The following is a 27,827-nucleotide window of genomic DNA, read 5'->3' as shown; positions in this document are numbered from 1 at the left end:
AAGGAAAAAAAAGCAACAAGTGGAAGAAAAACTGCACTGAGTCCATGCTGCGGAGAACAGGAGGATCTATTGTTTTGACCCAGGGAACCTTGACCAATAGAGAGAAGTCAAGTTTCAGGTTAGGAAGAGAGAATGGGTGAGGGACATCTGATGGCCACCTGACCATTAATGCGTCATTCTGGCCTTGCAGGAGCTCTCACATGTCAAAACACAGCATGTCATTTCTCATGCTGGTTCTAGCTCAGTCCGAGGCCCTTCACAAGGGGAACAAGCCCCAGAACACCAATATAGAAAAGATGCCCTGGCTATGTTATGCTGCCTGCTGCCCACAATTACAGGCCTGGCTATGGACCAGCTTCTTCATGGCTCCACTGAAGACTGGGCTCAGATCCTAATATGCCATCTTGCTGCTGCTCTCATCACTCCTGATTCTGGTACAATGCCCTTCTTTTGGCTTCACAGCAGAAAGACAGAGCCCAAAGAACCACTCACTTCAGAGAGCAGATCAATCTCGAAGTTGGTGGTATCAACTCAGTTCAAGAACTGTACTTGAAGACGTGGCTAACTCTATCAGATCAAGAAGACACACATACCTTATGCATCAACCTTACTAGGAATGTCACCTATGACAATCCTAATAATTATTAGAACTGCCACACATCGGAAGGACACTATTCAGTCCCATTCTTTGTGTCTGGTGAAGACCATGCAAGAAGGCAAGAGGACACTTCCTGGTGCTGGAAATAGTTTCCTATAGGTCTACTTGTCCAGAGCATTAACAGAAGGGCTCTGGAAATAACTCTAATGCCTGACTTCTGGCACTTGATTCCAAGAGTAGCCAAAGAGCTGGAGGGCCCAAGCACTGGCTACCACAGCAGCTTTCTGCTTCCTCAGTTCAGTTATTTTCAGACTGTACACTCAGGTTACCAAAAAGTAAGATCAGAAGCACAATGGGTTACAATGGAATCAGAAGTTCTAACTTGGGTGACACGAATGTGTCTCAGATATCAAAAAACATCCTGAAAGTATATGTGGAATTGTATGTAAGTGCATTAATGTACAGTTTTCCTGGAGAAAGCTTTTCATCAGATTCTAAAAGGGGTCTATAACCCAAAAAAGGTATAAAACACAACAAAAACCCACATCCTACAACCACCAGGCAGTTTAATCCCACTAGTTGTGGCTTGCATTCATTTACTTGTTCAACAACTAGTGATTATTATTGTGCCAGGAATACAACGGAGAACAAAGCAGACAACAGGCCTGCCCTCATGGAGCTGCCTGGGGTCTTCACCTGTTTTAACAGCTACCTTTATGTTCTCTGTGCACCAGTACCTGAATCAAAGCTACCAGAACTGGAGAGGCTTTTAAGGGCTGCAACCCTCCTTGTCCATGTGCCCTGAGTAGCAGTCAAGTAGTCGCATGTATTCTCTTCTACAACTGATGATATTTACTGGTTTTTAATACTGAAGACTTATTTTCTTCTTTGAAATTCCCATTATCCTTCAGGGCAGCATCTTGATTTAGGAGGGCTGCTTACCAGTTAACACTTCTTATGCAAACATAGGGATTTAAGATGGGCCAAGGGTTAAAGGTATCACAGGCCAGTATCCTGTGATGCAAGAGAATGTGGGCTATGGAGAGGAAGAAGTAAAACTATCTCCTTTTGTAGATGAGAAAGTCCTATATATAGAAAATTCCAAAGATTCCACAAGAAAGCTATTAGAGCTAATAAAATTCAGCAAAGTTGCAGGGTACAAGATCAACACACAAATATCACTTGTGTTTCTATAAATCAGTAATGAACAATTAAGAATGCAATTTCACTTAGGGATGCCTGGCTGGCTCAGTTGGTAGAGCATACGAGTCTTGGTCTCAGGGTTGTGTGTTTGAGCCCCATGTTGGGTGTAAAGATTATTTAAAAACAAAAAAAAAAATAACTAAAAAAACCCGCGGAATTCCATATACAGTGGCATTTTTCTTTTAAGGTTTATTTATTTTTGAGAGTGAGAGCTCAAGCAGGGGAAGGGGGGGCGGGGGGAGGGAGGGAGGGAGGGAGAGGGAGAGGGAGAGAGGGGGGAGGGGGGAGGGGGAGGGGGGAGGGGGGACAGAGAGGGAGAGGGAGAGGGAGAGGGAGAGGGAGAGGGAGAGGGAGAGGGAGAGGGAGAGGGAGAGGGAGGGGGAGGGAGAGGGAGGGGGAGGGAGGGGGAGGGAGAGAGAGAGAGAGAGAGAGAGAGAGAATTCAAAGCGGGCTCCAAGCTGACAGCAGTGAGCCTGATGCAGGGCTTGAACTCACAAACCATGAGGTCACGAACTGAGTTAAGTCGATGCTCAACCAACTGACTGAGCCACCCAGGCACTCTAGTGGCATCTTAAAAAAATTTTTTTTTAATCTTTATTTATTTTTGAGAGAGAGAGAGAGAGAGAGAGAGGGAGGGAGGGAGGGAGGGAGAGAATGAGTGGGAGAGGGGAACAGAAAAAGGGAGAGAGAGAATCCCAAACAGGTTCTGTGTTGTCAGTGTGCAGCCTGACATGGGACTCAATCTGCAGAATCATGAAATCACGATCTAAGCTGAAATGAGTCGGATGCTTAACCGACTGAACTACCCAGGCACCCCTACAGTGCCATCTAAGAGAACAAAGTAACTGGGAATAAATTTAACCAAATGAAGCACTTATACACTGAACACTACAAAAGTTGCTGAAAAAAATAAAAGGCTTAAGGAAATGGCAAAATATCTTGTGTTCATGGATAGGAAGTCTCGGTACTATCAAGATGTCAACACTACCCAAGCATCTACAAATTCAACACAATCCCTATCAAAATTCTAACAATTTTGCAGAAATGGAAAAGCTGATCTTCAAAATCACATGGAATTGCAAGACACCCTGAAGAGCTAAAACAATCTTGAAAAAAGAAGAACAAAGTTGTAAGACTCATACTTTTGGACTTCAAAACTACTCCACAAAGCTACTCCACAGTAATCAAAACAGTGTGGTATTGGCATACAGATAGACATACAGACCAATGGAACAGAAATAAACACATACATCTTTAGTAATGATTTTTGACAAGAGTGTCAGGTTCATTCAAATAAGGAAAGAACAGGGGCGCCTGGGTGGCGCAGTCGGTTAAGCGTCCGACTTCAGCCAGGTCACGATCTCGCGGTCCGTGAGTTCGAGCCCCGCGTCAGGCTCTGGGCTGAGGGCTCAGAACCTGGAGCCTGTTTCCGATTCTGTGTCTCCCTCTCTCTCTGCCCCTCCCCTGTTCAGCTCTGTCTCTCTCTGTCCCAAAAATAAATAAACGTTGAAAAAAAAATTTTTAAAAAAACAAACAAAAAAAAAACAAGGAAAGAACAATCTCTTCAACAAATGATGCTGGTACAACTGGATTTCCATATGCAAAAGGAAGAATTTGGACCCCTACATCAAACCGTATACACAAGCTAACAAAATGGATAAACAACTTACATATAAGAGCTATAACCATTAAACTCTTAGAAAACACTGGGGTAAATCTTCATGACCTTGAATTTGGTAAAGGATTCTTATATATGACATTAAAAGCATGAGCAAGCAAAAGAAAAACTAGGTAAGTTGGATTTCATCAAAATTAAGAATTTGCATTGGGGCGCCTGGCTGGCTTAGTCGGTTAAGTGTCTGACTTTGGCTCATGGTTCATGAGTTCAAACCCCACATTAGGTTCTCTGCTGTTAGTGCAGAGCCTGCTTCAGATAGATCCTCTTTCACCCTCTCTCTCTGCCCACGCACCCCCACTTGTGCCCACACACTCTCAAAAATAACAAAAAAAAAAAAAAAAAGAATGTGCACCAAAGCACATTATCAAGAAAGTGAAAAGAAAACCTACAGAAGGGGAAAAAACATTTAGAAAGCATACAACTGATAAGAGTTGAATACCCATGGGAATGCAAGCTAGTGCAGCCACTCTGGAAAACAGTATGGAGGTTCCTCAAAAAACTAAAAATAGAACTACCCTACACCCAGCAATTGCACTACTAGGCATTTATCCACGGATACAGGTGTGCTGTTTCGAAGGGACACATTATAGCAGCACTATCAACAATAGCCAAAGTATGGAAAGAGCCCAAATGTCCATCGATGGATGGATGGATAAAGAAAATGTGGTATATATATACAATGGAGTATTACTCAGCAATCAAAAAGAATGAAATCTTGCCATTTGCAACTACGTGGATGGAACTGGAGGGTACTATGCTAAGTGAAATTAGTCAGAGAAAGACAAAAATCATATGACTTCACTCATGAGGGCTTTAAGAGACAAAACAGATGAACATAAGGGACAGGAAACAAAAATAATATAAAAACAGGGAGGGGGACAAACAGAAGAGACTCATGCATATGGAGAATAAACTGAGGGTTCCTGGAGGGGTTGTGGGAGGGGGGATGGGCTAAATGGGTAAGGGTCACTAAGGAATCTACTCTTGAAATTATTGTTGCACTATATGCTAACTAATTTGGATGTAAATTAAAAAAAAAAAAAAAGTTGAATATCCAGAATATATAAAGAACTCCTAATGCTCAACAACAAAACCAAACAACCCAATTAAAGCATGAGCAAAGGACTTGAGCATTTTTCCAAAGAAGATATAAGGAATGTCCAAGAAGCATACGAGATGTTCAACATCATTAGTAATTACAGAAATACAAATCAAAACTTAAAAACTGGAAAGTAATAAGCGTTGGTGAGGATGTAGAAAACCTTGTGCACTGCTGGTGAGACATCCACTGTACACAACAGTTTGGCAGTTCCTCAAGAAGTTCAACATAGAGTTACCATATGACTCAGCAACTCTACTGTTAGCTATATATCCAAAAGAACTGAAAACAGGGGCGACTGGGTGGCTCAGGTCATGATCTCATGGTTTGTGAGTTCAAGCCCCGCATCCAGCTCTGTGTTGACAGCTCAGAGCCTAGAGCTTGCTTTGGATTGTGTGTCTCCTCTCTCTGCCCCTCCCCGGCTTGTGCTCTGTCTCTCAAAAATAAATAAATGTTAAAATAATAATAATAAAAAATAATAACTGAAAAGTGAAGATAACTCTGATGTCCATCAACTAAAGAATGTATAAACAAGATGTAGTATATATTGATACAATAGAATATCATTTGGCCATAAAAAGAATAAAGATACATGCTACCATATGGATGAACATTAAAACATTATGCTAAGTTGAAATAAGCCAGACTCAAAGGATAAATATTGTAGGATTGCATTTACATGAGATCTAGAATAGGAAATTCATACATATGGGAAAAGCAGATTAGAGTTCACCAGGGCCTCAGGAGAGGGGAGTTTCTGGTTAATGGTTACAGAGTTTCTACTCAGGGTGATGAAAAAGTTTTGGAAATAGTGGTGACAGTTGCACAACATTATGACTGTAACACCACTGAACTGTACACTTAAATTGTTATACGTATTCTACAATTAAAAAAAAAAGAGCCACAATCAAGACCACTGAGTTGTATGGTTTAAGTGGGTAAATTGTATAATGTGTGAATTACACCTCAATAAACCTATTCAAAAATAAGACTGTGGGCTGAGTCCTAGCTCTGCCATATACCACTTGTGAAAGTGGCAACAGATGACATCAACCTCAAGTCCTAAGTGTGTAAAATAGGACTGGTGTCCTATTTTACATAATAGCAGCCACATAAGGCAGCCACAAGGACTAACTAAAATACTCTGTGAAGCCCCTAGCTGAAGATTCTTTTTATTCAATAGCTATTACTACATACAGAAAACTAAGGTCAGCATAATGACTAGGCTGGGGCAGGCCTTGTCTGAACCATACCAGTGCCTCAATTTCATGGTATTCTCACCCAATTTACACATTAAGTAAGAGAAATAAAAACCTTTTAAAGATAATCTTCTCTAATGCACAACCCAATGACATCATGATAAGTTAGAAGAAAAAAAATGTTATTAAAAATACAAGGACTTTCAGGGCTCCTGGGTGGCTCAGTCAGTTAAGTATCTGGGCGTGGATTCTACTTAAAATACATACATACATACACACATACATACATACATACATACAAGACCTTTCTAAAATTCTAAAGGACTTTCTAAAGATTCCTAATTTTCATTTTTAAATTTACTTTTATTACTTATTTTTATTTTGAGAGAGAGAGAGAGAACACACACATGCACAAGTGGCGGAAGGGTTAGAGGAAGGAGAAAAAGAATCTTGAGCCAGGCTCCACATGCCTAGTGCAGAGCCTGACATAGGGCTTGACCTCACGACCATGAGATCACGACCTGAACTGAAATTAAGAGTTGGATGCTTAACCGACTGAGCCACCCAGGTGCCCCTAAAGATTCCTACTTCTGATAAAGCACTGTGATTAAGGAAAAACAAAAACAAAAAAGTTTTGGTACAGAAGAAGTAAATCAAATTCCTAAAACTAGATGCATAACCAACAAACATCAATGACAGAAGGATAGAGGAAGAGCCCATCAGTCCTGATGAAAAGCTCTGAGATTATTAAAAGATGAATGTGAGCTCGTGGGCATCTGACAAACCTTGGTGAGAAGGTTCCATTGCTGGAATGTGACAGGAGGTAAGACAGAGTGTCCCTGTTATGTTATGAGGCTAGGACCCTGAACAGATCTCCAGAGCAGAGTCAGATGTTTGATGATGACCATGCACAGACGTGCCATCACTGTGGATATACTCTACGGGTGACCCAGCCAGAGGAACTCACAGATGATCCGAGAAGTTGAAAAATAAAACTAGTACTACTAAAACCTTCATTTACTTTGCAGACAACTTGATCTCAGTCAGAAGGATAGATGAAGAAACTGCTAATGTGAATTTAATTCTAACCAATGAAGCAGAACCAAAGTAGAAACCTGAGAATTCCAGGCCATTGAAAGAAGTGGTGCCATTGGTCTTAGGAAGATTCAGAAAATTCAGAAGCCAGATGTAATCCCATGACTAGGGGTTTCAAAATTGGAGAAGACAAACCAAAAAGCAATATGAACACAATCACAATGGGAGTAAACAGCAAGTATCCTGAGAATGCTGGTGAGTTCACACAAAGAACTCTGAGCATCATAAAAAAGTATGTGCCAAAGATGAAAGGGTGTCCTTATACCGATAAGACAGACATCTAAGTACTGACCAAACACACTGGCAAGCAGGAATGAGAGTCCAAATCCGGTCACCTGCCATAGAGCATTACAACACAGGACACTGGCAGACATATGAAGGGTCAAGATTCTTGGTTTTGTTAAAACAGGGACGATGGCACATTCTATAAAATGTAAAAGGTGAGCATGAAATCAAACCTGGACAAAATTCTAAATGCAATTAGCAAACAGATGATTGGAAGGCAGTATGGGCTCAACCAAGAACAAGTCATGCCAGACCAACCTCATTTTCTTTTTTTAGACAAGTGGCCTAGATCAGAGGAGGCTGCAGAGGAGGACTTTCGTACAAAGATCTGGATGGTGCTTTTATGAAATCTGCAGTTAACATGAAACTGAGGGGGATGATCAATATAATTGATGACATCATCAGGATTTTAAAAGATTCAGGTAACTGTACAGATGGTGTATGACAAAAACAAAAAATATACAGAAATGTATTCACCGCCCCCCCCCCCCCGCAAAAAAAACAAGAGGGATAACTATAGGGCCACATAATAAAGGCCAAACATTGGGCTAAGCAAATACAGGAAGGGGACTCATAGTGATTTGTTTTTCCCTGATAGAGAGCTAGAAGGAACCACTTATGAGACTCTGTTCTAGAACTTCCACGAGGACAGAGACCTTTGTATTTTTCACTGCTGAACTCCAAACTCCTTAACAAGGCCTGCCACATAGTAACTACTCAGTAAACTTTCTGCTGGAAGGGGTGAGTGTTTTTGGAAGTGCCAAGTTGAGACCAGAGGGCCAATGAATTTAGACGCTGCAGAAAGTTTAAAGCATTAGGAAGATGGGCAGACTAAATGATCTATTATCGCTACAACTTGCCCATCTTCTCCATCCTGAGTCACTTTAAGCCTCACTTGCAGTTGGAGAAAATGTTATTCTTCCTCCACAGAATCTGTGCCACTGACTTTGATTCCCATAGATCCCTACTGTCACCAATTGCGGGGTGTTTTTTGTTTGTTTGTTTTAAACCCATACCACAGGGGAATGCTCCACCAAGGTTCCAGTTAGATGCTTGGACACAAATTTTCATACAGCAAATATTCATGGGTGTGCAGTCCCAGAATTAATTAAGTTCAATGCTAAGAAAGTTCTTCCCTTTCTTTTCTAGTCAGGAAAGTGTACTGGAATACAAGTGTGTGAGAATAATACTATTATAGGGAGACTCAAGCATCTGCTCTATACTACCTAAAAATCATTAAAAATGTAAATTCCCTGAAAACTTTGGAACCTCCATCAGTTGTGAGAAATTGGCTATTCTGTGCCTCAGTGAAGGCAACAGAAGAAAACTGTTTATCTCCTCACCCTAGCCCTTTGATGATATGGCAACAACTTCCTCAACTTTGTCTTTTGTTCACTTTTGCCCTCTGCCCAACATATCCTGTGCTCTCACCAACCTGCAGCTACTCAGTGGTGTTAAGTCTTGTTCAAGTAAGCTCTTCCCTCTGCCAAAAATGTCTCCCTACACTTCACCCAGCTAACTTCTGTTCATCCTTCAAAACTCAGTTTGAGGGTCACCCCCTCCAGAAAGGCTTCCCAGACCAATACCCACACTCCCATCTCCTACTCCCTTCTCCACTCTCCCTCTACTCTGTGCTATTAGAGCACTTATCACACTGCTGGTTTCTGTCTCTGTTTTCTCACTAGGTGGTAAGGACCTGGGTGGTAGGATCCCACAAGATATCCCTCACAGGTTAGTTGCATGAATGGATAATTTATCCAACTCTCAGAAGGAAGGTGTCTTTTAGACTCAAAAGAACTTAAGTAACTTGCCCAAGATCACACCATGAAAAGCCAGGACTGGAATGCAGATACATGATCTTTCCCTAACCATCTTGTTTTTTACTGTATCAGATAACTGTGACTACAGGTATTTTATAATGGGGTGTCTGGGTGGCTCGGTCGGTTAAACGTCCAAACTTTGGCTCAGGTCATGATCATCAGGCTCTGTGCTGATGGCTCGGAGCCTGGAGCCTGCTTCAGATTCTGTGTCTCCCTCTCTAATAAACATTAAAAAATATATACATAATGACAACAGCACCCTTGCTATTGATCAATGGTGTACTTCTGGAAAGGGCTGTATCATTTCCCTTGACCTGAAAATGTTCTTGTAGGGTTGATCTGCTTCTCAGGAGCCCTTCCCAGCTCTACTACACCAAGAGCATGGGAGAGTTCTGCTGTTTTCAAGGAGTGGGGACACCCACCTCAATCACCTCACACAGGTACCAAGTATTCCTTTTTAAATTAAACCCCAAGGAATAACTCACTTCTTGAAAAGAGGTCAGCAAGAGACAAAAATGGATAAACACAAACCTGTTTTAAAATATCTCTTTACTTGCACGAATGTTCTTTTGAAAATCAAGTTTTATGAAAAAACACATGAAATAATTCACGAAATAAAGTTCACCTAAGCCCTCATTGTTCTCGGTAATACTATCAAGGGAAATAAAGAAGCTTCAATTACTGGCACATTTTGTCCTACTTGTCTCACCTTTCTTATTTTAATACTTTTCCTGGTAACCTAATTGCAAAAGTCACAAGAGAGTTGTTTTTAACAAGATCAGACAAGCACTAAGTTTTAGAACATAACGTAACTCAAAGAACTATTTACTTATGCTATAGCCAAAAGTCTCATTTAAATATATAGAATGAGAAATATAATTAAATGGAATTTAGCAAAGGTTTATTTCTCAGGTCCCCCTTACACTCTCTCAGTGAAGCACCAAAGCAAGCCTTTGATGAGGCTTACACAGCTGGGGTAGTGTCACGAGGCAGCTCAGGTGTAGAGACCTCTCTTTGGGGTCTGAGAGACAAGAAGAGCTGCATAATGGCCAAGTATGTGGGCTATCTTAAAATACACATCGTTAACTAGGCTGTCACCTCATCCTGGTCTAAGGCACCTACCCTGGTATCCGCTCACTAAGCTCTAAATGATCCCCATTATAGTACCTGGTCTTGCATTCTACAAGCCCCCTATGCACACTCCAGGCAATAATACACAGGAGGTATGGGCTTCTAAAATGCATGTACATCTTAGAGCTAAAGGTCAACAGGGAGGTGGCCTAAATGGAGTGAGGCTTTAAACCCTAGCTCAGGTAAGAGCCCAATTCTTGACTTCCTCTATGGAGCTCTTGGAATTCTGACTGGGTGCTTCAATCCCAATGTGTCTAACACATGCGAGTCACACCAACTCTGAATTCTAGCTCTCTACTCCTATGATGAGACAACAGATGTGAAAATGCCTCAAAAGGCAGAAATCACTGTGCAAACTGGAAAGCGTTTAGAGCCCAGAACACCCTACATAATTTTAGGGTGCTGACGTGTGAACTAGGCCAGAGGCGTGTACCTGTGCAGGGGCAGGTCTGTGTGGGGAGGAGAAAGCTGGAAGGCCTACAGAATTCAGTCTGGTTTCTTTCCTGTTCTTCTACCAGGAAGCATGAAAGCATGTGGGTCCTCCCCAGACCTGGTCCCTGCCACAAGCCTCAGATGCTCACTCCTTCTTAAAAGCCAACATGAGAGGGAGAAGTCATCAGACTCTGAAACAAACCTTTAGGTGTAGTTCAGTCAGACATTACTGCTGGTCCAGAGAAACTGAGGATTACCAATGGAAAAAATCACAGAACAAATCAATGCTAGCTTTTATCTGTAAGCAGGCTGTTCTGTGGGTTAAATTCTGCTTTTTTGAATCAACAGGCTCCATTACTTCATCCTTCTGTCATGCACCAGGGCTGTCCCCCAACCCTGCTCTACTCTGACCTTGGGGTGAACACACAAAGAACAATCACTAGCTTAATTCTAGTTTCTCAAACATATATGCATTTGATAATACTAAGAAAGAGTATTTAACTAATCATATTATAATGTTTACCTTATAGTTTGTCGCTCATAAAGCATTTTCACAACCAATAAATAAAAGAGCTAGGATTTATGGCACCAAATTCCATGTTCTGGTATGTTAACATTTAGGGCCCATCTTGCTATGTGCATTTTATACCTCAGTGAAAAATAACACGAAAAATATACAGGACTGCCCTAAAAATAGGAATTTTAAAAAATTCCTATTTTTCAAATCCTTCTGTTCTTCCCCTGGGGTTTGTGCTCATGTATGGTCACTCCAGGTGTATCAAATGTCTCATTAAACTTCTACCTCCTGTAATACATAGTTTTATATCCTCAACTGGCTTATCAACAACAGTCTTCAAGACTTTTTGCTAAGCATTGAAGAGTCTGTTTTTAAATTTTTTTCAACTTTATTTATTTTGAGAGAGAGAAAGAGATCATGAGCAGGGGAGAGGCAGAAAGAGAGGGAGAGAATCCCAAGCAGGCCCCACACTGCCAGCACAGAGTCTGATGCAGGGCTCAAACCAGAGTTGGATGCTTAACTGAATGAGCCACCCAGGCACACACACCACCCCTCCCCCCCCACCCCTAAAGTTTATTTTTGAGAGAGACAAAGAGTGGGTGGGGAAGGGGCAGAGAGAAAGGGAAAGATAGAGAATTCCAAGCAGGCTCTCCACACTGTCAGTGCAGAGCCCAATGTGGGGCCTGAACCCATGAACTACAAGATCATGACCTGAACCAGAGCTGGATGCCTAACCTATTGAGCCACCTAGGAACCCCAAAGCTTTTTTTTTTTTTTTTTTTTTTTTAAGGCAGTTAATGTTTGGTTTAAAGAATATGACTTGACAATTAAAATGTTCAAGTTCTGGGGCACCTGGCTGGCTCAGTCAGTATAGCATGTGACTCTTACTCAGGGTCATGAATTCAAGCCCCACATTGGGCAAGGAGCCTACTTAAAAAAAAAAAAAAGAGAAGAAAAAAAAGTTCAAGCTCTATTTCATGCTATTGTAATTTACAAAATCTCTACTAAGTAAGATCTGAGATATTGTAAACATTTCTCTGCCTAGCCGAAGAGAAATTCTAAGACATTTATCATATTTCTCCTCAGTCGGTCACAATGTTAGAGAAATATAGAACTGTACAAATAGCTACATATCTATCTGTATGCTTATTTTGTCTCTAGGTCACGAGTGTTTATTAAACCATCATCTTTCCTTATTGGAAAGAACACCAACTACTGTGAAACTAAACCTAGGAGAGACTACACCTTGGGAGAAACAAAGAATGGGAAAGGACAAAAGAGTCACATGGGACACTCATAGTGGATCTTCCAAAATCACCCAGTTCCCTTATTCCCCTGAACAGAACCTTAAATCAGCAGTCATTACTTTGCAGAAATGAAATTACAACTGAAAATGAAAACCGAACTGTTAAAAGACCCAAAAAACCAGCCTTGTAAATTTTACCTCTAATGCCAAGGCGGTCTTGTCATAAGCACAGGGTACTCTTTTCTGGATGGCTTTTGCAAAGACAGGTCCATTCTGTGTGGATGGCAAAGGGTTGATCGCTGCTCCAGGAGTACTGGAAACTGCAGGTAGAGGAGTTGTGGTCTGAGGTTGAGCATATGCATGAGCAGGTTCTGGGATTCCATAACTGTTGGAATTCCTATTCCCGTGCTTTCCATGTGGTGAGGACCTCACAAGCTTTTCAACATAAGGGACAGGAATCATCCCAATTCGGCCATCCTTGTTCCGGGCACTCCACCACTGTTCTTCAGGCTTCTCTATTATCACCAGGATCTCACCCTTTTTAAAGGGCAGGTCTTCGGCATCATTCCCAGGAAAATCATAGAGAGTCCGTACGTATTCCAGATTTTCTTCTGCTGTAGGCAGGTTGGGTGCTGATACAGATCCCATTGGTGGGCTCGGATACCTTAAGAGAGAAAGAACATTGCTCTTAAGGGAAAGATATTACTCTATACCAGTGTTTGTCAAACTTTTAAATAAATCATTCTCCTCTATGATGAATTTTTTCCTTGCTATATTCTTAGTTAAGAAATTTTATCACACTGTTTTATGTTCTGCAGTTTGTTTTACTTATTTATTTTTTAACATTTATTTATTTTTGAGAGAGACCAAGAAAGAATGCGAGTGGGTTAGGGGGGCAGAGAGAGAGACACACACACAGAATCCGAAACAGGCTCCAGGCTGTCAGCACAGAGCCAGACGCGGGGCTGGAACTCGTGAGCCACAAGATCATGACCTGAGCCACCCAGGCGCCCCTATGTTCTGTAGTTTGTATTGCAACAGAAGTTTAGCATCCTCAATACATCTTGTTAAATCACATGTCAACTGCATGCATCCAACCCTTGGTTTCAGCTCAGGTTGTGATCTCAGTTAGTGAGTTCAGTCTCCACATTGACGGGGGGAGCTTGCTTGGGATTCTCTCTCTCCCTCTCTTTCTGCCCCTCTCCCGCTTGCATGCTCCCTTTCTTTCTCAAAATAAATAAACTTAAAAAATAATAATAAATTTTTAAAAATCCCACAGTTCCTGCCCTATTATGATAGGTACAATTCTCCTTTTCTTTTTACCCCCTCCCACTGGCCAAGTTTATTTCTTAAAAGAGTCTTGTGTATGCCCGTGGCAGTTTTTCTGCCTAGTATCACACTACAGGTGTTTCCCATATCACTGATCTACAGGATTACTTTTATGGCAGGGCACCATTTCATTCTGTGAGCTTGCAACAACTTAGCATCCCCGTGTTTTTGGATACTTAGTTTTTCTTTCTCCCTATTTGATCACCAACATCATGAAGTCTTTTGAACTATTTTCTCCATACTAGATTGTTGTAAAGCCTAGATTTCCGATTAAAAAACATGGGCATTTTCATGGCCCTTGGTACACACTGCCACACTACTTTTCAAAAGGCAGTCTTCATAATTTGGCAAAACTTACATTTTTTATGTTCATTTATTTACTTATTGAGAGAGAGAGAGCAAGCCAAGGAGGGGCAGAGAGGGAGAGAGAATCTGAAACAGGCTCCATACTTTCAGCCCAGAGTCCTACTCAGGGCTTGAACTCACAAACTGTGAGATAATGACCTGAGTCGAAACCAAGAGTTGGACACTCAACAGACTGAGCCACCTGGGCACTCCCCAAACTTGTTTCTTTTTTAACGTAAATGACTTGCTTAATATAGTATGCGGACTACTGAATTAACAGTAATCAATATACTACACAACGGTGATTAGGAGACAGCAGGAGTAGCTGCAGGAGCAGCAACAGTAATAGAGCTGACATTTATTACCTATGCCAGGCACTATTTGCAGTCTATATAAACTTTAAATTATTTAATCCTCTCATCAATTCTGTGAGTATCCCCATTTTACAGATGAGGAAGCCAATGCCAACTCAGGGTTAGATTTGTACTCAGGCAGTCTTGTTCTAGAGTCCTCACTCATAACCTCTAAGCTAGTCAGCCTTAGGAACAAACCCTGCATCTTTTGAGTGTATGGGAATCAATGTCGGATTGTATGTGAAACATGCACGACAGTTCCTGGCTGTTACTGAGCATCCAATTAGCTCCCCACCCCCACCCTCTTTAAGGTACACCCTGCTTCTATTTCAAAGGCCACAGACAATCTGTGAAGTCTGGGTGGTACTACATAAATCTCATATACCTTTACTAAAAACACAATCAGTTCCAAATCAGACCCCCTCCAAGGGTATTTTCATTGTCTGTGTACTTAAAAGTTAAAAGCAGTTAGTTCTACAACACAAATTGTGAGGACACTAGTATAGCTTCAGTGGGGATTAACATTAATCAAATTCATCTACGTAGGTATCCACTGGACTTACTATGTACTAAGAACTTGGGAGACAAACAATGTATTAAAACCAAGTTCTTACTCTTAAAAGACTGCCAATTTAATATAGGCAGAGACTAGAAGGCAACCAAAGCACAACGTGTAATTACTGTGGGTCATGACAGTAGTTGATAGGGTCAAGGAGTATTCAAAGGAAAGAGTGAGTTCTGTTAGGGGGCAGAACAAGCAAGGAGGTGATGAACGAATAAAAGCTGAAGACTAGCTCCCTTTGAAGTTGAAAGATTTTGTTGAAGACAGGCTTACATATTTTGGTTCTGTATCAGAAAAAGACTAGAGGCCCAAGAGTTCAAACACTCCCCCAGCCTCTCCACACCTCACGGGGCACGCTGCTCATTCCTTTAAGTACAGCCCAGGAGCTTTGCTGGCAAGGCCCTTGATGTTGAGGAATTTCTGTAAACCGTTGGTACATGTTTAAGGCTTTGCAGGCTATACATATGGCTTATGTTGTATATTTTTTTTAATACAACTTTTGGAAAATACAATAACCATTCTTAGCTTCAGTACACTATACAAAAACTGAGTCTGGCCTAGGGACCTACAAACTATGGCCTCTGTGCCATTCAGTCTACTGTATTTTTTTTAAATAAATGAGACAAACTCATTCTTTTAAGTATTGTGTATGACTACTTTTGTGCTCTAAGGGCATAGTTGAGAAACTGTGACCGAAACTATATGGCCTACAAAGCTTAACATATTTTGGGTGCGTGGGTGGCTCAGTCGGTTGAGCGCCCAACTTCAGCTCGGGTCATGATCTCACGGTTTGTGGGTTCGAGCCCTGCGTCAGGCTCTGTGCTGACAGCTCAGAGCCTGGAGCCTGCTTCGGATTCTGTGTCTTCCTCTCTCTCTCTGCCCCTCCCCTGCTCACACTCTGTCAATCTCTCTCTCAAAAAATAAACATAAGGGGCGCCTGGGTGGCTCAGTCGGTTAAGCGCCCGACTTCGGCTCAGGTCATGATCTCACGGTCCGTGAGTTCGAGCCCCACGTCGGGCTCTGTGCTGACAGCTCAGAGCCTGGAGCCCGTTTCAGATTCTGTGTCTCCCTCTCTCTCTGCCCCTCCCCTGTTCATGCTCTGTCTCTCTCTGTCTCAAAAATAAATAAACATTAAAAAAAAATTTTAAAAATAATAAAAAAATAAACATTAAAATAAAAATTAAAAAGCTTAAAATATTTACTATCTGGCCCCTTAAAGTTTGCTGATTCTTTGTCTAGATTACTTGGTTAAAAGAGCAGAGAGTGTTTTCATCTTTTAATACTTCTCTGGCGAGGGGGATACATGCAAATCTGACAGAGATGGAAGATAGTTTCTACTTTCTCCACCATTATTATCGCTATAGTGACCATGGGGCTCGTCTCCTGATTCAGCACATGCACAGATCTTAAATTAGACACCAAATCAATCTCCCAGCCATGTTCCTGACATAAATTCAAAGTCTTCCACCCCACATCCTCAAACTCATATATTCATCAAAATTTCCTGCAAATTACACATTAGTTCCACTGTAGACATGAAACCGTGATGACAGGACAGCTTATCTTGCCCTTTCTATTAGGCCCCACAGCCTAAACATAACATAAAATTGGAACAATTCACTGTTTCTCAATCATTTTGATTTATTCCTTGATCAAAACTGTAAAAGAGCAGCTTTCAACTCTTCTTTAAATTTTATATGTAAAGAGTTTCCCAATCCCATTCAAACACACTTAGACCCATGCTTCTCCCTGACTTATATAGCCTATAGCATATTGAATAAGGCGGCCCTGGATGACTAACTGGAAATTGCCTCTTCTTATCTAATGTCAATGAACCCCCTCTCCTTTAGATTAAAAGCATCTCAGCTTCATGTAGAAAGCACAGATAAAACATTTTTTTTAAGCCTGACTGTTAATAACCTCTAAGGTTAAAATTTCTTTCTTCATGCAAAAGCAATACAACTTCTGGGAGGAGAGTTTCAAAGGTACTGGTAATCTAGTTTTTTAAAGGAGTCACACGGGGGCGCCTGGGTGGCTCAGTTGGTAAAGCATCTGACTTTGGCTCAGGTCACAATCTCAGTCTCAGATTTCAAGCCCCACATTGGGCTCTGTGCTGACAGCTCAGAGCCTGGGGCTGCTTCGGATTCTGTGTCTCCCCCTCTCTCTGCCCCTCCCCGCTCACACTCTGTCTCTCAAAAAAATAAATAAACGTTAAAAAAATATTAAAGGAGTCAATCAAATGGGTTTTGAAGATTTTTCTTATTATATACACGTACATATTCTCTTTTATGTACAGAAATATTTCATAGTAAAAAGTTGGAAAACTAAACAAAATAGGTAAGAAAAACAATTCTAAGAAGACTGGCTAAGAACCTCTCTAGCGAAACAAGCACTGAATACTGAGAACCTCACCCTTCTACCCCTAGACATTCACAGCATCATTTATAGCTCTCTACGCCTGTGGCTGCCTCTCCACTCCCTTCCACAGCTCCTCTTCTGTTCACTCTGTGGATTCCCTAAATTTAGACTCCCAAATCTACATTTAGCCCCCAATTCTCTTCTCAATAACAAGCCCATCAGATTGCTAAACCTGGCTTCCAGTACACATCTCAAAAAGATTCTCCCTGCTGAAAACAATCATCCCCCCTCACCCTGATCAATTCTCTTCTATTCTCTCAATTAAAGACACCACTGAATCATTCTTGAAGTCATACCTCTTCCCTCACCTTCTACATGCAATTGCCCAGCAACAACTGTTAGTTTCCACTTTATAGTCCCAAATGTCTTAGAGTTCAGCTTTTCACAATCCCTTCTCCTGTAACAGGCCTTCATTAGTTCCACATCCTAGACTCTCTCCCTACCCAGTCTCACACCAGAGCAGTTTCTAAAAAGTAAAACTGGCCATGGCAATTCTCTTCTCTCTGCACCTCCCCCACTCATGCTTGCGTGCTCTCTCTCTCTCTCTCTCAAGAATAAACAAACATTAAAAACAAAAAACCCAAAACAACTTTATTTTATTTTTTAAGTAGGCTCCATGCCCAATGTGGGGACTGAACTCATGACCTTGAGATTGAGAGTCGGATGCTCTACTGAGTCACCCAGCCATCAAAAACTTTAGATAGCTCCCACTGTTAAATTTATTCACAAAGCATAGGAGACCTTTTACAATTTAGTATTTATTCTTCCTTTCTACCTCACTGCCCATCACTCATATTAATTACAACTGTGCCTTTCCCTAGCAGGCACTGCCACCACCTCTTCTCTTCTCACCTCTTCTTTCAAGCCTTCCCTGACCCCCCAGTTGATCATCCTTGCTTTTAAGTTCCCATGGTATTCTATTTTAACTTGTTCAATATACTGAGCCTAAGGGCTAAAACCATGATTTACTCCCATTATATGCCTTGAGTCTAGTAGTGGGTTTTGGTATAGAGTAGGCTTCAATACAGTGAAATTCCTGCTAATAAAAATAAAATGCCAAAGACATAGAGAAGCATTTCCCATTACTGTCCCTATTCTTTTTTTTTTTTTCCTTCTGAAAACACAAAAACTTCAGCACTCCAATTCCCTATATCTGGTTTAATTCTGTTATACAAAGAAATCCTGTATGCCACTTGGTTTGCTCTCCAAGCCTCTTCAGTTCACCACTGTTCCACTCATGCTCTCGGACGTCATTCCAGACTAGTTGCCACATGCCAGTGGCTCCACCTTATGTGGTATGATCTTAGCTCAGACTCTAAAATAATCTGAACTCCCACTAATCAGCACTGTTCCCTTTTACTTATCAGGAAAAACTAAAATATTTTAGCCTGAAGGAAACCTAGAAATAATCTAGTCCAACTCTTCAAGTCAAAAGAAAAATTCTATCTTAGGTTAAAAAAACAAATCTCTGTATTTGAGTCTTAAGAGAGAAAAATCACAAATCAAATGCCTACCAGTACTTTACATGTCACAACTCTTAGCCGGGCAAACTTCCATTCCCAGCATAATGACAATGTTCTTGTATCTCATCTGAATCAAATTTAGAGGAGTTAACTACTGGTAAGAAGAAAACCAAAGGTTTATTCATGGTGCCAAATTCTATGCTAATCAAAATTACTGGTAATCTTTCTCCCCCAATCCTAATTATAAAAGTCCAGATTTTAGATCCCTCAAATATTTAGAACAGGGGATGTGGGAGGAGGTGTGACCATGATGCCCATGGCATCCTCTGGTCCATGCAAGGCTTGGCTTCTGCTTCACAGGTGGGAGGGCCCTCCTCTGGGCACTCAGACTAGGCTGGGCATCCTTTTCCAGCTACTCTATCATATTAGATAGCATGGAAATTGCCTTTAAAAAATCCCAGTACCAGTAATCTTCTCAAGAATTTGACAGGGATTATTTTGATTCAATGTTAGTTCTATGTTACCAAATACATGTAACATGCAACGTCTGTTGAGAAAATCAAATATTTTCTCTAAGGGTCAACTTGCCTCAATTAAAAAACTTTACTTTTCAGGATTTTTCTCCTAGCCTTCATATAGCTATATAAGCTAAGAACTGGAGATTTTATAAGCAAAGTAAGCTATACAAAACACAGTCTCTAAACCACAGGAAAACATATTTCATATCTAAACAATCCACTCAGGAATCTTCTGAAACATTGTTGTTAAACTGGAAATCACCTCCATTAAATTAAGAAGCACTAGCACTTACCTGAATACTAACTATAACTTAATGAACAGAATCTTAAAAATGTTTATACTCAAATAAGTTGGAGGTGAAAACCACCAAAGGTTTTGTTCACCAACTGTAATATAAAAAGTACACTCACATGCTGAAAGAGAATCCTTTAAGGTCACTCAAAATCAACAAAAGCCATCTGACAAGACATAACACCTTTTGGAGGTTTTTTTCTTAAATTAAAAACAAAATTTAATTTAAAACCCACCACAGGAATACCACAAATACAAAAAGGAATTAATAAGATAAACTGAGAAGATACAAAGTTACTAATGTATCAAGTCATTTTGGTTTCTTCCTTTCTCTTTCCTCATCATTCCCCACTCCCCTCCCATCAGCAACTCAATCTTAACTCCAAAACACGCACCTCCAAGCCATAGCTCAAGTCAGTCTATATGAACTATGACACCTATATGTTATCAGCCACGAACATTTTGCACCTGAATAGCAGTGACAACCCCAGAGGACTCCCCTGCTTCAAATTCCTTCCATGGGACCCACTGTGCTTTAATTAAAATCTAATTTCCTTATCTTGACCATTGTATCTCATAACTCTTATTGGACCCCCTTATTTAAGCACCATACTCCCGGGGTGCCTGGGTGGCTCAGTCAGTTTTGAGAGTCCCTCTTGGATTTTGGCTAACGTCATGATCCTGGGTGGCTCAGTCAGTTTTGAGAGTCCCTCTTGGATTTTGGCTAACGTCATGATCCTAGGGTCGTGGGATGGAGCCCTGTGTCGGGCTCAGCATGGAGTCTGCCTAAGATTCTCTCCCCCTCAGTTCCTCTCCCCAGTTTGAGCTCTCTAAAACAAAACAACAAAACTCTCACCACTACCAACCTACTATCTTTTTCACCTCTGGACTTTGTGTAAGCTCTTCCCTATGACTGGAAGGCTCTTCCCTTCTCTTAATCCAAGCCTTCCCAAGGCTTGCCTCTTCTCTACCCTTAGTTAACATCGTGTTTCTCTGACCACACTACATCAGGTAGGTCTCTTCTATTATATTCTCTCTGCCCAGCTGCATTTCCTTCATAGCATTTATTAATCTTGTATTTTATTTATTTTCCTAATTTTTAGTTGGTCTCTTCCACTAAAATATAAGTTCTATTATGGAAAAAGTATGTCTGCCATCCATTGTTCTCAACTTCTATCACTGACATATAATGCTCATAAACATTTGAAAATACAAAACTAAATGTTAAGGAACATTCCAATAAAAAAGATCAGACTAGGAAACAAGGACCAGTCCTCAAATTCTGAGGAAGTCATACTGTTATAATTTTTCACTAAGGAAAATTAAAAAGCTAAGGGGCATGAAACTTTGGCCTTAAAAGCTCAATTCTGACGCCTAAATAACTAAACCACTTTATTTATCTTGTTTGGATGTGAAGAGGCATTTTTAAAAAATGTTTATTTTTTAAAGAGAAACAGAGAGAAGGCTCATGCGTGGGTCAGGGCCACAGACAGGGGGACACAGGATCCGAAGCAGGCTCCATGCGGACAACAGGGCTCGAACCCACTAACCACAAGATCATGACCTGAGCAGAAGTCAGATGCTCAACCATCTGAACCACCCACGCGGCCCTGGGTGTGAAGAGGCATTAAACTGACTTGCTTTTGGTCAAGGCTTTACCTCTAGTTTTTTCTGAAGGTTGAAAACACATTAAACCAAATGGGCGAATTTCAAGCTTGAAGGACAGTCCAAAGATTAAGAAAGTAAATCCAGTCAGGATCTAATCCAACCAGCATTGTGATCACCGTCTGATCACAAGGAAAAACAAGAAACTAAATTACAGCAACATGCGTGGGGCAGAGAGCAAAAAGAGGGAGAAGGGAAAAACAATTAAAGCTGCAGTGTAAGCGGGAGGGCTTATTATCTGAGGGGCCTAGAACAGCAGTTAAGATTTCAATACGCGAGGAGTGGGGGTTAGGCAATCAAGGGAAGAGCCAATAGCCTCAGTTGGCTAGTGGGGCTGCACTAAAGGAAGAACAGGTAGGGGAGAGGGAGGACAGGCAACAAAAACATAAAGTTATGTCTGGTATCTGGGAAGACACATGTATGAAAAATGCGGAGTTGTTTTTGTTGGTAATGGGAAGCCACTGCAGCATACTCCCTTTTCTCTCTAGGAGGGAATTCAACCATTTACTCACACTTTCTCAAACAGCTGTATTAATAGTATCTGTCACCTCAAAGCAAGCACAGTGCCTTTCACATAACACGGCTTAATAAATGCCTGAAATTAATGACGTAATTCACCTCCATGAGTTGGAGAATTCACTTAAACATATTAAAAATCTCATTACAGTTGGTTCTAATATTCTCTCCAACCCCTTAGATCAGAATTATACTGTGCTCAAAGTTGACTCTAATAGCCAGCATCTTTGGGGACGTGGAGATTTCTCTAATCAGATTCTTGGTGCCTAGGTCTTTATTATACACTATTTGATTTATAATCACTTTCTCCCAGTGTTTAAAGTCCATTTGGTTCAGCAGTTAATCTTACAGTCATGATACCGTCATGGCTTTGTTTCTTCTCTATCTTATTCCACAGAAGCAACACTTACGCATGCAGTGGGGGTTCCTTAATTATTATAGCTTTTAATGGTTAAAGCTCAGAGCAACATCTTGCCAGCGAATCTATAAAATCAGAAACATTTCATTCCAAAAAACCAGTATCAGCACCCTATCCTTTTTAAACAGATGTTCAAAAAGCAAAATGGGCAGTAAAATACCTTTTATTAAAATAAAAATTCTAGGCAATTTCTTCAGTTCAAATTTGGCATAATTCAAATAAAAGTGAGAAAATACTAAAGACAAATTAAAGCAAGTAATCAAATAAAACAATGCACTTTACTTGAAAAGGAGGATGCTTGATGCTGGGAGTCACTTTGGGGGCCTAACTTTATTTATTTTGGGGGGGCAGGGGAGAGGCAGAGAGAGAGGGAGAGCGGATCCTTAGCAGGCTGGGTGCTGTGAGAGCAGAACCCGATGCAGGGCTTGAACTCACAAACCACGAGATCATGACCTAAAGCTGAAGTTGGTGGCTTAAAAACTGAGCCAGCCAGGAGCCCTTGGGTGCTTAACTTTAATACTAAATCATTAGACTCAGAAATATCCAAAAAGCATATCTGAAACTAAACTTGCATAGAATTAAGAAAGTGTTGCTCTAAATTTGTCCTTTAGTAAGTAACATTATAGCCTTATCCCTCCTTGGAATTTAACCAGATTGATTTCTGACCTATTAATGATCCAGCTTGGGAGTAAACTATAAAATAAAAACTTAAAAATATGTCCTAGATGAAGCCAATACACCTTATTTTAAAATTTCTGTAATTAAAAAAAAAAATTATGTAATTATAAAACAAAAGGTGTCTGGCATTAATTCAAACCTGGCACCAAGGTATCAACATATAGTTCTGATGTTTCACAGTTAAAGGTTTTGTTTCTGAACGCTCAAGCATTTTCATTTGTCGATTGTTCCAAAGGCTGCAGTCCAAGAGTTCTAAAACTGGAGCAGGGAGTTGCAAGAACCTTGAGCAGTGTGCAAAATTGAGTGTACGGACATTTTTAGGGAGGGGAGGAAAGTCACGACTACTTTGAGATTCTCAAATAAGTCTGTGGTCCAAAAAAGGTTTAAAAACAACAATAAAACATTCTGCTGTAGAATAAGCCAATAGATAATATGACAAAGGGCAAAAAAAGCGTGCATTTTAACTATGCAAACCACCGTTAAACATGTTTAAAACGCATCCCCGCATTCAGTGACCCAGATCCTGACACTAGCCTTCCGTTCAGAATGCCTTCTGGAAAATAATTGGGTTCAGAATGGGGTGAAACGGGTTCAATCGCCCCTCGCCGCACCCCCCTCCCCCAACTCTTCGATGGATCCCAAGCGGACAAGCCCCTGCCATTCTCGACTCTCCTCCGCGGTCGGAGTGGGCTGTGCGCCCGAGGACGCGGGCGCTCGCATACCTGGGCGCGGGCTCGATTAGGGTGGTGGTGTCCAGGTAGTGGATCTTGTAGAACTCCAGCAGGGCCGGCAAGTGGTCAAATTCCTGGTCCCCAATCTTAAAACGGCGGTTGGGCAGAGAGTTGATGATGTAGTGGGAGACCCGCGAGTTCTCGGACACGGACAGCACATAATCCCCAGGGCAGGTGGAGGAGTCGCGAACTAGGAACATACCGTGGCGCTGGCCCTGGAGCCGGGTCTGCGCCTCCTGGCGAGACACCGGCCCCATGTACCAGGCGGAGCGGTCTGAGGAGTCGAACCTGGCGGAGGACATGGTGTCGAGCCGGGGCTCTGCGGCGAGTCGGGGCGGCGGCTGCTCTCTTCTGTTCTGGACGCCTCTGCCCGACAGACGGCTTTGCGGCCAAGGAAGGGCCTCTTGGCACACCTCGAGGCGCGCTTAGAGGGCCGAGCCACCTTCCTCTCGGCTCCGGGCCCGCAGCATCCTCCGCCGCCGCCCGCCTGCTCCGGGGCCGCCTTACGGAGGGAGCCGGCCCGGGGAATGCGGAGCAGAGCCCGAGGTCGGGGCGGGCGAAGCCGAGCCGCAGCGGAGGCCGCCCCGGGGTTCTCGGGCTGCCCGGAGTACCGGGGTGCCTCCAGTCACTCCTGGCCTGGAACGCGCCGACTCCGCGCCCCCCCCCCCCACGACTCTGCACCGAAACCCGCCGCCACGCAAAGAACCGGACTCCTAAAAGCGTCGCGCCTCCGGGGCGGCTTTGCCGAGCCCGTTCCCAAGAGCCACAGCAACAAAATGGCGGACGCAGGAGAAGCGGCCGGCCACCTCCCCCTCAGCTCAGCGCACTCTCTCTGCGCACGCGCGGGCTCCGGCTCCCAGCTGCCGCCTGGGCCCACCCCTTGTCGTCGCCCGGCGCGGCCAATCAGGAGCACGGTCGTGACGGTCGGGGCGTGCGCCACTCGCGGCCGCTCCCGCGTTCCGGGAGGAGGCGGGGGAGGCGGGGGAGGTGGAGGAGGCGGTGGTGGCGGCGGCCACTCCCTTCTTCCTGGGCTGCGGTGTGCCGCCGGGGGCGCTGCCGCGGCCGGCTCTCCCCGCGCTGGCAGGAAAACAGCTGGAGACTAGAGGGAGCGGCATTTCGAAAACCTGCTCTGGGAACAAAGCATTAACGTACACGCCGAATCTCTGGCCATGGAGGCGTGGCACTGAGGTGACCTGGCCGGCCTAGGGGCTCAGGGGGACCCGCCCTGAGGGATACCGATGGGCGGACAGGCCCAATGGGTCGAAGTGGTTCTGGAAGGAGATGACCGCGGGGGCTGAGGTGACCAGCAGACAGGGACGAGGTGGCCTCGACCCGAGGTGGCCCGATAGGTTAAGGGACCCAGAGTGGCCAGGAGACTCGACAGGCAGCATTGGGGGGTTGTGGAGGTTATATCGAAAGGAGTAAATGGTCTAGGAAGTCCACAGTCTGGTGCAGTGTGGCCATCATTAATTAGCGCTTGATTGATACAAGTGAAATGCAAACGCCTCCGGGCGTGGCCTGAAGACCTCATCTGCTCTGGATTCTGCAGCTTCTCTGAATCTCCCAGTCCTTGGCTGACCCTACTCCCGCCAGGACCTCCTAGCCTGTTTCCCCGCCCCGCCCTAGAATGAAATTTTAAGAGAACAGGGATCTTGTATGTCTTGTTCACTTCTGGACCTAGCACAATGTCTGGACCTGAACTGATGCTCAAATATTTATTGAATGAATGACTGTTCAGAAAAACCACCAGGTTACTGGTGCCTGATTTATTGGTAGCACCATCCCTGGAACTGGACAGACAAGAAAGCATGTCCAAAAAGGGAGACGCAGGCAACACAAACCCATACTTAGATCCCTTTGTCAATGGAATTTCATTTGGGCTGTTTGCATCCAAGTTGATCATATACTGGATTCTAGGGTGATAGGTGATATCTATCTTAGAGTAAGCTAAAGGGGAAAATGTCAAGGTCTAGTGCCTTTTGTGACATAGCATAAGCAGGTTTTCATCTTCCAAAAACTGTCATGACTCAGGTACAATTTGAATAGCACAAAATTTGAAGATGACTGTTGGGATTCAAATCTTGCTCCATTGACTAGCTGGGTGACCTTGGACCAATTACTTAATCATTCTATGCCTCACATATTAAACAAGCTAATACTTGTAAAGTGCTTAGAATAGTGCCTGGCACATATTAAACATCATATAAGAGCTTTTAATTATTACTATTCAGCCTCTATCTGGGCTTCTGCCTCCATAGCCTAAAGGTGTGCAGATCTTTCAATGGGTGGATGAGGGTAGGGAGAAAAATCTCCATTTGATTTTCTAGCTACCTTTTCTTACCAGATTTTACCACTTCATCATCAGCCACTCTTTGCCCAGCCTTTATTTGGATTCTACCCTTACTTTGAAACTGACCTTTGGAAATCATCACTGATCTCCACTGAACCTAGCATTTTCTTTGATCTACCTGGCCCTATGTGTCTATACTGAAAATCTGTGGAAAGAATCCCTTTTTTTTTTTAATTTTATTTTTTTAAGCTTCTGAGCCACTAATACAATTTTTTCTTTCTCTTTAATATACTTGTTTGTTTTCTGTTTTGTTTTTTAACTCAGAACCCTGAGATCAAGACCTGAGCTGAGATCAGAGTCAGATACTTAACCTACTGAGCCACTCAGGTGCCCCTCTTGGTCTTTTTTGATAGCACTTTTGTCTCCAGCCTCTGTGTGTAGAAGCTCAGTGCTTAATCTCTCTACAGCCTCTCCTTTGGTAGGCTAATAATGAAGGCTTTAGGAATCACCTGTTTATTGGTGACACGGAAGCATGTATATTCTAAAAGTAGAACAGAATCTGACCACACCCTATAATTTCTACGCAAACTCTATGGTCACAGCCTAAATTCTTATCACTTTCCGTTGTGATTGTTTATAAACATCTCTCCGGTCCTAATCAGAATGTCTTGAAGGCCTCCTTTACTATTATTTTTTGTATTCCCAGTGCCCAACACAGTGCCCAGCACATAATATATACTTAAAATAAATGGTTTTTGAATGTAGGTGGATAACGATGAGAAGAAGCCAGAGCAAAGAAGATTTATTGTAGTAAAGGTAATGTGATTTTTGTCACTATTTCCTGTTAATTAACATAATAAATGTATTTAAAATAGGTCTTTGGACCTGAGGTTTATTTAACCCTATATCTACCCTTATGTTTTATCTTCTGTTTGGATTAAATTGTGCCTCTCAGCTTCCCCTTTTCTGTCAATAGCCATCAGTGTTTTCCTAATGCGCAGACTCAAATCTGAGTCATTTTGTACTTAACTAAATAACTCAAAAATACCTAATTTATATAGTGTTTTCCAATTCACAAAACTGTGCATAATACATTGTTTTACTCACTCCAACCAAAGTCCCATGAAATCCTTTTTTATAGATGATCCAGAAGCTCAGAGAGGTTAAGTGACTTGCTGACATAAGTTATTATAAATTATATAATTTGCAAGAGGCAGAGCTGGCACTCCTGAGCCAGGTCTCCTGACTCAGAGTCAGTCTCACTTTATTGTTACACAACTGCCTATAATTTAGTCCATTTTCTTTGTTTTGCTGATCAGGAAACTGAGGTCTTCCAATGTAAAATTTAACACCAGGAAGGAATATCAATCTTATAATACAGAGGAGTGGTTGGACTTGTCCCTCTTTTTGGATTTCAGATAGCACCATCATTCAGCTGCCAAAGTGCCATGATCCCCTCTTGAAAAATTTATATTACAGATGGATCAAAATGCCTCTCCTTTTGCTTCAAAATAGTCCCCTGGGGGATGGAGTATGGACCGGACAAAGGTGGAAATAAGAATGCCCTTGTGTTGGTAACTGTTGAAGCTAGGTAACAAGACGTGTGTTTGGGGCAGGATGGGGGGGATGAATTATAGTATATTCTATTTTTTTATATGTATGGAATTTTTCATAATAAATTTTTAAAAGTGCTTTACTTTCCCTTAGTACAGCTGAGACAAGCTTTAAAACAAATTCCAGGGGCACCTGGGTGGCTCAGTCGGTTGAGTGTCTGACTTCAGCTCAGGTCATGATCTCGTGGTTTGTGGGTTCGGAGCCCCACGTTGGGCTCTGTGCTGACAGCTCAGAGCCTGGAGCCTGCTTCAGATTTTGTGTCTCCCTCTCTCTCTGCCCCTCCCCTGCTCATGCTTTGTCTCTCTCTCTCTCTCAAAAATAAAATAAAAACA

The 27,827-nt window shown here is 42.3% G+C and overlaps 1 protein-coding gene across 1 annotated transcript in view; it reads right to left on the bottom strand.

Moving 5' to 3' along the window:
- CRKL (CRK like proto-oncogene, adaptor protein) overlaps positions 1-25,198 on the bottom strand; it is a 37,679-nt gene extending 12,481 nt beyond the window's left edge. The window contains exons 1-2 of the mRNA XM_015088452.3: positions 23,583-25,198; positions 12,502-12,967 (exon numbers count right to left, since the gene is read on the bottom strand). Of these exons, the coding sequence (XP_014943938.1) occupies positions 12,502-12,967; positions 23,583-23,893 (777 nt within the window). The 5' untranslated portion in view covers positions 23,894-25,198. The remainder of the gene's footprint in view (positions 1-12,501; positions 12,968-23,582) is intronic.
- Positions 25,199-27,827: the final 2,629 nt, after the last annotated feature.

This window comes from Acinonyx jubatus, chromosome D3, assembly GCF_027475565.1.
Source record: "Acinonyx jubatus isolate Ajub_Pintada_27869175 chromosome D3, VMU_Ajub_asm_v1.0, whole genome shotgun sequence".
NCBI lineage: Eukaryota > Metazoa > Chordata > Mammalia > Carnivora > Felidae > Acinonyx > Acinonyx jubatus.
This window is presented reverse-complemented; position numbering and strand designations above follow the sequence as displayed.